The sequence below is a fragment of the Mesitornis unicolor genome, unplaced genomic scaffold (genome assembly GCF_000695765.1).
Source record: "Mesitornis unicolor isolate BGI_N332 unplaced genomic scaffold, ASM69576v1 scaffold8043, whole genome shotgun sequence".
Lineage (NCBI taxonomy): Eukaryota > Metazoa > Chordata > Aves > Mesitornithiformes > Mesitornithidae > Mesitornis > Mesitornis unicolor.
Window position 1 is genome coordinate 6,819 of NW_010173912.1, and position 14,697 is coordinate 21,515.

Below are 14,697 nucleotides of genomic sequence, written 5' to 3' on the forward strand. Positions count from 1 at the left end.
TTAAATGCATTTTTTTATCATAACATGAATTCAAGACCCGTCTTGAACTCACCCTGTAAAAATAACTGCATTTCCCAAAATACCAGTGAACTCAGAATTTCTAGCTTCAACCAAGAGTTTTAGTGATTTATAAACAATAGGATTCTTGAACATTGGACTCTCTTGGCTGACATTTGTATGAATTGTTTGCAATTTTGCAACATGCACAGTGTGCAAAATATATAGCATCTGATTAAAATTCAAAATTTTATTCTTGGATGACAAAAAGTTAAAACATATGGAGCTTTATACATTGCTTTGAAGTATATTAATAATTGGGTGAGCTCTTTCTGCCTGTCTCCTCAATTTTTGTCATACTTCCCTCCTCTCCAGGTGAGACTGACTAAGTTTTCTGTAAGGTTTGGTGGATACTTGATTTACATTGTCACTGAGTTAATTATATGAGGTTTTGACTTGATTAAATGTTATTCTTTGAGGAGGCAGGGTTTGTTTGTCAATCTTTGTTTGGTTATAGCTATTGTACATACATTTCTAGAATTATAACAGTTTCCTCAGCTAGATGAACAATACAAATAATTTATTTTCCTTTTGTTTTCTTTTCTTGAAGCCGATCAACAACTTATCCTTACACAGAAACCCAGATGTACAGCCAAAACACTGGGGGAAATTATTTTGATACTCAAGGAAGTTCTGCACAGGTGACAACAGTGGTCTCGTCTCATAGCATGGTGGGCACTGGAGGGATTCAGATGGGTGTCACAGGAGGACAGCTCATTAGCAGCTCTGGAGGAACCTATCTGATTGGCAATTCGATGGAAAATTCTGGTCATTCAGTGACTCATACGACACGGGCCTCCCCAGCAACTGTAAGTATTTCAGACTGATACAAAATCTTTGAGACTAGTTTCTTAGTCATTCAGGTGTTTCTGCAGACTAGCATGGTTTTTGTGACAGAATGTACAGCAATATCATGTTTCAGAATAAGTAATACATAGTATTTTTTTAAAATAAGTAATAACCATATGTATAAGTAAAATACAGGAGTAAGAATACTGTAAAAACTTCAACATGAGGGCAGACCTTTCCATTGACAGCTTACAAATATATAGATTTCATAGGTTAATTTTTTGCATTCCAGTCTTATCAGTGATTGTTTTGGGAATGCTCACATAATAGTTTGAGCTGAATGTTTGTCAGGTTAGGAACTAAAAGAGCCTTCTTTAACATTTTGTGCTTTTTCTGAAAGCTTAAGAAAAGCACAGTGTTGTTGGGTATAACTACATCAGATGTAAATGTTAAATAATGTAAGTTACAGATAGGCATCTGTAAATAACAGATATCTATAACTTCTCTGCATTTGTTTGGTTTGTTTGCTCAATATCAGTGTAACTTGAGGTTTGGTAGCTTAGTTAAAGTATTTCCAGTGTTTCAGAATACTGAGATATTACCTGATGCCACTTTGTTCTTACTTATCTAGGGTATGCTTACAAAGTCTGTTCCAGACTGAAAGCTCATTGTGGAAGTGTCTTACAATGCTATGGGAAGATGCAATCTGGTACAACTATGATAGATAATATTGTGGACACTTAAACATAAACTCAGAACTTTCCGTTAAGAGCTTACTCAATCATCCTTTATTTCAGTTAGGAAAATGGGCTTATACCTACCCAAACTTTGCTGCACAGCCCTAATAAATACTTTTACCTGATTCTTCTGGGTGTTCTGGTCTGGATGTAGAGATTTGGAAGTAATGGGGAAGAGAATTGTGAAACATAGAATAGGAAGCGTTGAAAAATATAGTAAAGGAGAGAAAACATCATTAATAATACAGATTCATCAGTACCCAAAGTACAAAGAAGTTAGGGGACTTTATTTTTAGGAAACAATGCAATGATTGAAGATCTAATATTATTCTGTTTGGAAATGTGACCAATTACAATAACATTGGGTAATTTAGATTATCAGATAATATATCTTTATTTTGATTCTTAAGGTGATTGGTATGGATAAATGCAAAATTTTTATACAAAGTAGAAACCTATTATTTCATCCAGAAACTGTAGTATTGTTTTCTGAGAATAAAAATTGTTAAGACTCATAATTAACGAATAGTATAAATACCAGTAACATAGTGGAAGTTTTCAGCTAGCAACAGAGAATTTTATATTTGAGTTAAAAAATAGTGTAGATTGACATTTTTACATGACTGTAATAGAAAAACAGAGTTTCTGAAAAGAGCAGCATTCCTTTTTCAGATTTGTTTAATTAAAATAAAGACTTTAACTGGACTGGTTTCTTTTTTCCTTTAAAGTATTCTCTCATTTTACTTATTTGGAAGATATTTCATGGCATTTTCACCTGACTTTATGGTTGCCAAACACAGGCAAAACAAATAATTTTCTATAGGCATAAGTAAGGAATAGGTCTTCTAGATGGAGTGAAATTTGAAAAGTGATGTTTCTTTAAATACTGAAATGGCAATGATATTCCTATGTTTTCTTAGTTGTTTTAAATTGTTCTGCAGTTAAATACAAATATTTCCTCTTTTAGAGATCATGCTAGTTTTCTCCTTAATCAAGTAAGAACAGATACATTTTGGTGTTTTGCTTATCACGCTATAAATTTTAGTTTATTCATGGACAACAGGGTTCAGTCAGTGGAAATGCTTAACTGAATGTGAAATCAAGTGAACTTAAATGCATCCAGTAAGCACAAGACCTTCTATTTAAGATATTAAATAGATAAACAGCTTTCCAAAGTGACCATTTTTATGTGAATATATGTGGACTGGTCAAGAATAAATGGTGATTGCATTGAACAAGAAGTGAATTACCCTACCTGGATGTGTGTTTGAAATTAATTTGCATGTTGAAACCTGTATGAGAGAACTGGCTGTTTGCCTTTTTGTGAGCTATCATTAAAGAAGAGGCCACTACATTTAAGAGACTGAAATCTAAATCACCTTATAATTTTTTTTCTATATGTGAACTATATATCATAAGTAATAATATAACGAAGTTAAAAATTTGTATAGTTCCTAGTAATAAATGTGCTTGTCAGATAGTGAGAGGCTCCTATCTGTTCATCTTATTTTCTGACAAGCGTTATGACTGATCTGCAGTTACAGTTGTTATTCATCAGTCATCACCAACTATAGGAGATCTCCACTTATGCCGTTGCAAAAATGTATTCTATTTCAGTGCAAATCTAAATGTGCATTAAAGTAAAAGCAAAATTAATATGGATATAATGTATTGTCACAAATTATTATTTCTGGTAGTAAGCACAGTGTGTGAAATTTGCTCGTAACTTTAAAGGAAGGATGGTACCTACCCAAAATGTGTCATAATTAATAGACGGATACAAACAAGAACTAAGAAGGTCTAGTGTAAATTTCATATCATGATAATATAATTTTAGTGGAAGTATTATAATTATGTTAAGAACAAAAAGTAACAATTGTTTAAAGAGTCCATTAAAGGTTGAGGGGTTATCAATTTGAAAATTGTTTGAGATGAGATATTATTTATTAATCTCTTTCTTGGCAGAGGAACTTTTTCCTCCTCCATTCCCCAACTTTTCTGATAATTTTTATTTAGCTGGACCCATCTTAGCATAAAACAAACCATTTCTGATCAAACTGAAGATGCACAGATTTTTATGCTACAAAGGATTAATAGATCATTTGATCTGACCTCTTATGCTTGCAAGTCATTTATTTATGACTTCTTCAACTGAGCACAGGCAGATAATCTTTTCTTTATTTTCCTCTTTGAAACGAGTCATAAGAATGGTTAATCACTACTACTGCTAAAAAGCATTTATGTAGTATGAATTAACTGGAAAGGTCAGAATTTTAGAGGATTTGTGGATCTTGTGCCTTTATAAACCTCTGCCTCCGAGACTTTACCTCCTGCTTTGGTTTCTCCTGCAGAGCTACAGAGCATATGGCTTCTCCCTCTCTCTTCCAGAACTAGAGAGAGGTGTCAGTTTAGCAATGTGGTCAAGATAACTTCTGTCTTTCTCTGCCCCTTTGAGAGCCTTGCTGCTCTAATGTCTTGACTTGAGACTGTGCCCTTTTCACAAGACAAGGAATGTGGAGAAAAGTGAGAATGACCCTACTAAGGTCAGCCACACCTACCCTGTCTTCATTCTGGCTGCAGCTGCCTATGCTCCTTGTTTCTCTTCAGATACAGTCTGGCTTCAGCTTTCAGTTGTTGGCTTTTGTTGTGTTTTCTGCATGAAAAACAATGTAGCACCTCATAGGTTATTTCCAGTTTTGGCAATTGAATATTTATTCTGATACTTGTGTGTCAAAAATCAAGTTGTAGTGTTGTTGGAAACTCAAGTTATTCCAATGTAGCATTACAATTATTGATAAAAATAATGTAAGAAACACAGTGGGGCTTTTTTGTCATAAGATATTAAAAATAAGTATCTTTGAATCTGTGAGAATTTCTGTTAATTCCTTTTATTTGAAATTATGTAAGTTGAATGCAAGAAGACATCCCACTAATGGTCTGGTAACAAACTGATTATCAATGGCATGGAGGCATCGGCTTTCTAAAGGAATGGATTTTTTTTTCTGATTAAATATATATTTATTCTAGAATGACTACTATACCTCTCTTTAGGGCTGTCTTGCCATAAATGTTTTCAAATTGGTTTTGACAGTAATCTGACCTAAAATTTCCTTTAAGTTTCTCAATTCTGATTTTCTGGTGTGAGTAGCTCCAACGTGTTTCCATGCATTAGGCTAAATATGTGTGTTCTAGAAGTTCTTATAATCAGCATGACAATGGGATTTATGTTTTTTCATTTTCCATTAAGCGTTTGTACCAAATATGGGGAAAGCGACCACAAAGAAAGAAGTTTAGAGTCTGTTTGGGGGTGTATATAATAGAGATGAGGTATACAAGTGACTGGATGATCCAAGGGAGAGATGGTGAATCGGTCAGTTTGACCACATGTTTGGTAATTTCTAGCAAGGAAGATAAATATCGGCAGCAATGTTTCATTTGAAAATTTGGGAAGGATAAAATAATCTGAACTAAACTCCAAACATTTTTTATTTTTCCAGTCTATGACTGTTAGGTGTGCTTTTTCCCCTTATGTTAACTATATACTCTTTTGTAAACACTAAATAATGTATTATAGTCGTCAGTCAGTATGCATGCCTTATGTATATGCAGGCTACTAGAGATGTGCATTTGCTGCAGGTATTTTGACTAGTTAGTTATATTGAACTTGGACGTTATATTTACAAATTAATAAATTTTAAGGAAAAAGAATAGAAAGATTTTTTTTCTAAGTTTTTAAAAAAAAATCGGCATTCTTTTATGGTTATCATATCCAAAATATTGTGCTTACTTTACATGTTTTTGTGTACTTCTCTTTCTGCATACTTCTATTTCTTTAATTCCAACAGACTTAAAAAAGTGTATTTCTTTCTGTCTTCACAGTACTGTTTCATTCTTTAGAGCAAATTTTCATAGAACCTATTTACAGGTGCTGCTACAGCTTTGTCTGTTGTGAGGAATGCAAATCTTTTAAATTTAATTCTTCCAGCTGTAAAGGTTAGTCCTGAGTTCTCTCAGTGTCGTCAATACTATTTCATTTTCAGGCTTCTTTTTCCTGGTCAGGTTTGTCTGCCTCACACAACTCTCTGGCATAAGATTCAGAAAACTGTATGTCATACATGAAAACTCTGTCATGAAACAGAATTGAAAGACACTGTAAATAATGCATTTATGTGGCATTGTAAAGGAGTGAGAGAGTCACATTTTCAAACACCCTGAATCCATTTATCCTGTAGCTTCAGGTTAGTTCATGTTCTGTATACACCTTATTTAGGTAACCATGGTTGTCACAAGTACCCAGAATTCAGCTAGCTGTAATCTTTCTTGTAGCCATTTGATGAATTAGTAATTCCTTCATAATAAGCAACGAAAGCTCTTTTTAGAATTTCACTTCCTTTATAGCCTAAAAGAGGAAACCTTTGGATGTGGATAAAAGGCAATGTGAATGGGAGGTACCTGTGGAGATAGAGATGGGAGCTATCTTTTTAGAACATGATGCAACAATATATTAAATTTTAAGATACCACGTAAAGTTGCCTGCTTTGCTGCTGGTGGACTGTGATTTGCAGATGCAAACAAAAAGAAAGTAATAAGGATATCCACATTAATCACAAAACTGCAGGGCTTAAACTTCTGCAGATTATTTTCTTTATGTCCTGACCTCCTCAGAACAACTTACTGTAAATAATTTGTTAATTAGTTGAATTGTTAATTAATTACTTGAATGATCAAAAAGTACTATTTCTTTCTTCTTTGTAAGAGGAAGGCAGTCTTTTTGAAAGTGAGTTTGGGATAGGTGTTTGCTATGTCTACACTATAAACATCTGAGACTATTATGTCTACAGCTATCGTGTAGACCTACTGCCTGACCACTTCTGGGCTGACCAAAAGTTAAAGCATGTTGTTAATGGCATTGTCCAAATGTCTCTTAAATGCTGATGGGCTTGGGGAATCGACCAGCTCTCTAGGAAGCCTGTTCCAGTGTTTTACCACCCTCTCAGGAAAGTAGTAGAATTTCCAGTCTAAACCCATTCTGGTTTGAGCCATTCCCATGAGTCCTGTCACTGGATACTGGGGAGAAGAGATCAGCACCTCCATCGCCAATTCCCCTCCTGAGGAAGGTGTAGAGAGCATTGAGGTTGCCCTTTAGCCTCCTTTTCTCCAAACTAGACAAAAGGAGGACTTTGCCCTCTGGATGCATTTGAGAACCTTCACATCCTTCTTAAATTGTGGGGCCCAGAACTGCAGACAGTACTCAACATGAGACTGCACCAATGCTGAATACAGTACCTCTTTTGACCGGCTGGTTATGCTGTGTTTGATGCACCACAGAATATGGTTTGCCCTCTTGGCTGCCAGGGTGCACTGCTGACTCATACTGAGCCTGCTGTCAACCAGCACCCACAGGTACCTTTATGCAAAGCTGCTCTCTAGCCACTCCTCTCCCAGTTTGTGCTTGTGCCTGGCATTACACCATCCTAGGTGCAGAATCCGACACAATTGTTCATGTTCAATTTCATGCCCCTGATGGTTGCCCAATACTCCAGTCTATCCAGATCCCTCTGCAAAGCCTCTCATCCCTCAAGAAAGTCAACAGCATCTGCCTCTAAAAGCAACTCCAGCAACAAAAATCCCACAAATTACAAAAAAGAAACAGTTTCTTTATTTGGCTCATTGCACAGCACCAAACAGCATTGAAGCAATGTAGCAGTGAGGAATGAGTGTCATCTGTAATGCCACTTTTCTTTAGTAAGTTCAATTAGAACTACTTTTTAACAGATTGGTTCTCTATAAACGAACAAGGCCACAAGTTGCAGTGACAAAATGACAGTAGTGCAGTAGTGAGAATGAGCAGCAGAAGGTGTAACTTCAGTGCCATAGTACTGCTGTGGACTGAGCACAGAATTAGGTTCAGAATTAGGATTTAAATGTGTATATGGTCTTCATTGTTTCATCATAGCATTATGTTAAGAAGGGAAATTCTATGGCCACAGTATATATTAAGTTGACCTTACTATGATGATGTTTTAAGCTTGTAGGTTTTATCATGATGCATGCTTTTAAAATTTGATCTTTCCTGTGTGATTGAGTACTTTAAGCTCATAGTATTTTCCACTGAAGCAAGAAGAAATCAGAATAATTAAAAAAACATTATTGCCATGTAAAAGTATGGTTTTTTACATAGTAATTGTGTGTTTTAAATAATGTACTTTTTGTGAAAAGTCTTGTATAGCTAATATTAAACAGTTGTAAAAGAGAAACAGAAAGTGATTCCTCACTGTTATTACAATAAAATACTTGTCAGTTGCCCTGTAAAAACAGAAGCTAACTCTATAGGTACAGTAAATTCAAATATCAACTATAGTGTTTTTCAGTTTTTCCTATATGGAGAGTGAATTCAGCCAATACTGATAAATTATGCCACTAAAATTATAGATAGTACTGTGATATTTGAAGTAGGATAGGGATGGCTCATTAAAAAATATCTACATAGAGAATGGCAAGTGTTTTTAAAAGTATAAGTGATGGTTTCCATTGCTTTCATTTTGGCCATTTAATGTAGCTAATTAATTGCATGCCTTTTCTTACTGCACATCCTGTTGTCTCTGTCATTTTCTTTGTTGTTTTTGCACTTCTAGCTCCCCTCTTAAATTGCAGCCAGGTTCTACTTTTTTTTCCTTTAGTGCTGTCATTCTCAAACTGATCATTATCTGTTGATACTAAAAAAGAAGAGAATGGGAGATGGATGTGAGAGTACTCATCCATTTGCATGTGAAGAAATACTACTTTCTATTTTAGTAGTGATGTGTATTCTTTTCCTTTAAAAAGACAAAATCATTGTGAACAAATCTGCTTTTCCAAAGGCTGGATCCTGACTTCTGACTTTACATTTACCTTGACAGCTGAGGACATTCAAAGTGTGTTGGCAGCAGTAAGGATGATGTCCTGATTTTTTAAATTGTATTAATGATATTTTTGTTCAGTCAGGGTTATGTTTGTTTCAGTGAAGCTCATCAGTAAGTCTAAGTCATTTAATTTCCTGAGCAGGTTAGAAGGTAAAATGGACTTTGAGGCTGTGATCCTGCCATGTATGTGCAAGCAAAAAATATCTTTCCGACCTCACAGGGGAGGTTTGTGTTCACTGGGACTCTACTCTTTTAGTAGAATGTATGCCCTAGCCAGGAATAAAGCAGGCATTTTTATTGATCTGTAAGCAATCTGTCAAAACTTCTCTGATCAGGCTTTTTTACTATCTCGTCTTGAGTCCTTTTTTTAATGACATCTATTATCAGATTGAAATGGCGATTGAGACACTGCAAAAGTCTGATGGTCTGTCCACTCACAGAAGCTCTCTTCTCAACAGCCATGTAAGTTGTCTCTTCTTCACATACACTCTCTCTTGCTTGTTCTGCATGCTTAGCCTGCCTCTAAATGTTTGTTTTATTTTATTACTGCTTTTGCTCTTATCTTCTCATCTTAGTTGCTTGCAATCTTCTGCTACATCTCCCATGGCTTTATTTTGTCAGATGGAATGTCTTTATGGTGTATTGCAGAGTGTTACCTGTTTCCTATGCTCTACACCTGTGTTAAGACAAGTATAACATGTTTGACTTTTGCAGATCACAGTGTAAATGTCAAGATAAAGTTCAAATAATTCTTAATTAGCTGGCTTTTGACATTTTAAATAAAGGTGTCTACAGATCCAAGTCTGTGTACCCTATAATAATTATGGGACATGTGAATAAGAAGAGAAGAAATAGACAGCATACCTAAGTAATACCTTAGATTATTTTAGGTGTTTTTTTGTTTATTCTGAATATAGCATTTATTATGAAATTATGTACTTAAAAATCCTAAAGATTCTTATGATTACCAGGAAAAAAAAAAGAAAACGTTAATTTGAAGTACACAAACATGTCTTGTTCAGCTGCCTTTTGCTTTATTCTTAGTCTGCAGATCTTACTGGTAAGAGCTTTCCATATACAAAGCTAAAAGGGTGTTTGAATATAAACATGATCTCCAAATACAGTGATAAATCCATTGTGTGTAACTTTAAAATGAAGGTAAAAGTCCCAAAAAGTTACTTTTTAACTTACTATAAACTTAATAATGTTGCTTTGAAAGTTGCTAGTCTGTCTTGAAATGTTGGGTTCTTTTCTGTTGGTATTTGTTTTTTTGTATTTTTGCCATGTTGATTAATTTATGTTCATCTTGCCTCTTTTTTCCTTCGCAGCTTTCCCAATTATATCAATTCAAATTCCCTTATTGTTTTACATAAGAAATTTAAATTTGGTTTTTGGCCTTAATGTAAGAATATGGTGGCTATACCTCAGAAATCCAATTACAAATATATCTTTTAGCAGGTTTGGGGTTTTGATTTTTTTCTGTGTAGGATCTGGTAATGTCAAAGTCAAACCTAGAGTTATTTTGTGGAAATTTTAAGTAAGCTTTTTTTTCTTTTAGAAAATGTTAAAATTGAAAGATGAAAATTGCCTTACTAAAAGTTACACAAAATTGTTATACAGAAGGACATTCAGATTCCATGTTGGATGTCTACAAAATAATTGTTTTGAAGATAAGACAGTATCAAAATTATTATTTAAATATAATATATAGTTTTAGACAGATATTATCAAAATTATTATTTAACTACGATTTTTAAAGGGACCATAACTTGTTTTGGCAAAGTGTCAGAAATTTGTGTTAAGGCTTGGAACACTTGAACTGTTGATAAGTTTGCACTTAATTCTATTATGAAGTCCAGGGTGTTGGTATAAAACCAAGAATTAGAAGATAAGCTGCTATGCCCTAGTAGACTATGTTCCACTCATTCCTGGTGCTATGCACCATTCACAATGTGTTCCCAATAATGAGATGCACATCTAATTGTGTCCTATAATAATATTTCTTTCTTGATCATGAAGGTTTTTTCAGAATTATTATGGTAGGGATATATTTGTGACTCTGAGAAATAAAAAATAAAATCCCTGTACATACTGTTGTGGCAACCAGCCTTTCCTTGCCTTCATAATTTTGGAAGAAATTAAAAATGTATATCAAACTTACTGTATGTTATGCCCATTTTTGAAGCAATTTTTATCATCTGTAAACTCAAGGACAGTGTGGAGGAAGCTTAAATAAATGTTTAGTCTTTATCTCTTTAAACTGTTCTTGATTTTAACTTCTATGGTTTGATTTGGCATTTATTAAATTAAATGTGTTCAATAGATTTTAAAATAGAATTCTAAATAATGTCTTTTGTTAACTTTTGCTTTGCAGATGATATATTAATCTGTGGGAAAATACCTGTTTTGCGATTGGGATGAGGTTTTCTAGAATTTATTTTTTTTTTGCCAAACTTCATGTGTGCTCATTTTTAAGACTTTGTCATTTTCGCAGTGTTTTCTGTTCTTTCCTGATTTTTTTCTGCATGAGATTGACTTATTTAATTAATTGATAGTTGAATGTTTTATAAACATTGCAGCTTAATTGAAGTCACAGTCAATTTAACAGGCCTAACTCTGTAAATATTTCATACTTTAACCCATCTTACCCCTACAGTATATTCAGTATTAATTAATTAATTAAATTAAGGAACTCGGATTCAAACCTGAACAGCTTAGTTTGGGAATTATATTTCATCTCAGTAGAATTTTTTTTAAGTTGTTTACAATAGTTTTATAATGTTTGGAGATAATTTTCCTTTTAAAATCATACATGAACTGCTGTAATCTAGCAAGTAATGACTTCAAGCCTTTGCTACTAATTAACTCCACCCAAGAGCAAAAATTATAATATTGCATTTATCTTTTGATTTGGTATTTTTGATGTTGAACAATGCAAATTATGGTTGGAATAACATCTGTTAGAAATTCATATGATGAATGAAGTGCAATTTAAGTGATTCATAATAGGTTAGAAGCCATCTGGAGAAAATATCTTTAATGCTTCATACAGAACTTAATTCGAAAATAATTAATTTTTGTTTGTCTGTCTTTTCAAACTGACAAAGATTTTCTCTTTGGAGAAAGCAGAAATACACATTCTGTTCTGATTAAATTACAGATTTAATAACATATGACAAATACTATATAAACATTTATAATATAAATACAGATGTACATTAAACTTTAAATGTAGATAAAATGCAACAGTTGAAAGATAGAATTACCTGTTTCTAAGCCCAGACAGTCTTATGTCAGGTCATTAGTGAAATAAATTTAATACATTCAAAGTTAATACTTATTATTATACATTGCCTTTATTTCCGAATGACAAATGCTCAATTTGGAAGCACTTCTGATAGTTAAGACTTAAAATAATGGTACGATAACTGATACAAAGATGATGAACTGTACTTTTTCATTTTATCTATTTGAAATGAAAAATTACCTGCAAACTGAGACAAAAATGTCTTGGAAGCATTCACATTTTACTTATGTATATTTTTCTAGAGCTTATGTTTAAGAAACATACAAAATTTATGGGCATGTTTTCAATAAAAAGCTAATATGGAAATTCTGTTTGAATGGTCTAGAGTAAATTTTGTAGTGTATTTGTATTGGTGAATTTCTCACTGTGATTCAAACATAGCTATAAATTCAGTACATTTGTTACCATCTGTGCTTTAGTACATAACAGTTTTATGATACAGAAAAGATCAGGACTGCACTATTTCACGGCTATTTCACACTAAAATATTAATGTTTTTTGCATGGTAAGTTACACTGAACACACATGGGATACAATTTGTGCACTGCTCTAACAAAATAATGGCGCAAAGGAATAAATAACATTTAGAGCATGTACATTTTATTGTCACTTAATAATTTGTGTTTTGATTATACTAGTTATTGCTTTGCTGGACTAAATTGGAAATTATTACACGTTTATGTGAATATCTGGCTCATCACAGTAAAAACTTGTAGCATGTCTTGAAGACACAGGATTCTCAGTTTGCATTTTCACTGGATAATGATGTTAAATCCAGAGTTTTGGTAAGATCTCTGATACTAGCAAGCTTGAATATTCACACTGTGCTATTTTGGTATCAATACTTAGGAAAACAGAGAAATAAAATTCAAACAGAAAATTAAATTTGTGAATCATTCAAGCTATAATGGAAGGAAAATTTCAGGGAACTGAAACCATGGCAAGTACTGGGGAAAGAAAAGGAATGATAGCACATCAGAAAACTAAAACAGTGGATTTTAAATGCATCCTCAACCTGTATTATTTTCATCTATTTTGTCATTCTCTTATAATGTTAAGTTTAGGAATATTAAATTGTCCTTTTAACTTTTCTGTTTATGAATGACAGCTAGAGGTGTTTCATCGGTGTGCATTACTTGGAAAGTCCAGTGATGTTACATGGAAAGCATTTTCTAAAATGTCTAAAATTACCTACCACAATTGCATTAAAAGTTTAATATTTTCCCAGTAATCTCATTCTGTTCCTCCTGGAAGTCAAAGGCAAACAGTCTACAACTGAATGGGATTGCACCCCTGTTTTGTAGATGTACTAGTTATTTTCAACTTTATCTAGGTTGCTCTTTGACAAAATGCAATAGCCTTTTTCTTTTGTGTATCTGAGAGTAAAAAATATCCTATTCAGTTAAGTGTTTTGATGTTTTTTATCAGGCAAAGAAAAACAGTATAATATTCCAGGTTTACATTAACTAACTATTGTTAGTCCAAGGCGTTTGTTTGTTTATGTGAATTACTTTGATAATTACTTTATTTCTTTGCAGTGCTAACAGTTAGTTTATCTCCAAATTGTAGATATCCTTATCTAATAATAGTGTGTGATACTGAATTAAAGGAAATTTCAGAAGTGGGCACTTAGCTGAGGTCACAAGTGCAATGAGTTTTGCTATTTCCTGGTAATTTTGAAGATCCTAAAGTACTATGGTATAATTGCTTAATAGGCCTGAAGAGTGGTTTCAAAACTCTTATAAGTTAATGTTGTATGGCTAAGATATTTTTAATGATGTAGGTTTTTTTTTTCCTGTTTTGTATGTGATATAGCTTCAGTGGCTTTTAGACAACTATGAAACTGCAGAAGGAGTGAGCCTTCCAAGAAGTACACTTTATAACCATTACTTACGGCATTGTCAGGAACACAAGTTGGATCCAGTCAATGCTGCCTCCTTTGGAAAACTCATACGGTCAATCTTCATGGGATTACGGACCAGAAGACTTGGAACTAGGTTTGTGTTAATGAAATCCTGAACTAAATAGAAAAGACAAGTAATAGTTATGGGTAAGAAACATGTTTGCTAGTCAGAAAATGAGTAAAACCTGTATTTATATATTACAGTGGTTTTCTGTCAGTTCTACCACTTCATGTCAAATAGTTTTATGCTTTTCCAGATGCTATTACACTTTTACTTCTTCTGGTTTTGATCGTTTATGTGTTTGTTTACACGGTGGATTTTTATCAGTACCAATAAAATGTAGCTTGTTTGGAAACTACTAAGAATTGTGTTTCTCCATGACTAAATAAGTTGTATTTATTTGCATTTCATTTTTCTTACTCAAGTGGGTTGCCAGTTAAAATGCTGTATAATATTTAAGACAGTGGATTATTTTCCTGAAGATGGTAAAATGACAGCTATGTAAAACAAGTACGAGAGGAGAGTCAGGCCTGATTTGTGGGTATTGTTTTCCAGTCAATGTAAATTGTAGAGTACATGTAATTTAGATGCATAAAAATAGTGTTACTGGCCTTTTGATTCTTGCTTTTTCATAAAGGGGGAACTCCAAATATCATTACTATGGGATTCGTGTCAAGCCAGACTCTCCTCTTAATCGACTACAAGAGGACATGCAATATATGGCTATGAGACAACAGCCCATGCAGCAGAAACAGAGGTAAAGTGTGAAATGAACATGAGTACTTATTAATATTTCTAGTTCATAAAGCCTTGGTTTTCCTTACATAGGAAATTTGAAATTCTAATGCAACTTTTCTTCAGCTTCTCTGCTGTGAAAAAAAAAGTTTGCTAAATACCCAGTTGACATCAATGAAGTATAGGTATCAGTCAACATGAAAGTATATTTACCTAGTAATTGTCATAAATGTAACAAAATATAATGGTAATAAAGTGAACTGTGA

At 33.4% G+C, this 14,697-nt stretch overlaps 1 protein-coding gene across 1 annotated transcript in view; it reads left to right on the plus strand.

Annotated features, from left to right (window-relative positions):
• Positions 1–607: 607 nt before the first annotated feature.
• Positions 608–14,697, plus strand: part of RFX3 (regulatory factor X, 3 (influences HLA class II expression)) — a gene marked incomplete at its 5' end in the record, with an annotated part of 35,027 nt that continues 20,937 nt past the window's right edge. Inside the window, 4 exons of the mRNA XM_010180868.1 lie at positions 608–866; positions 8,873–8,947; positions 13,608–13,789; positions 14,334–14,453. Coding sequence (XP_010179170.1) covers positions 608–866; positions 8,873–8,947; positions 13,608–13,789; positions 14,334–14,453 — 636 coding nt within the window. The remainder of the gene's footprint in view (positions 867–8,872; positions 8,948–13,607; positions 13,790–14,333; positions 14,454–14,697) is intronic.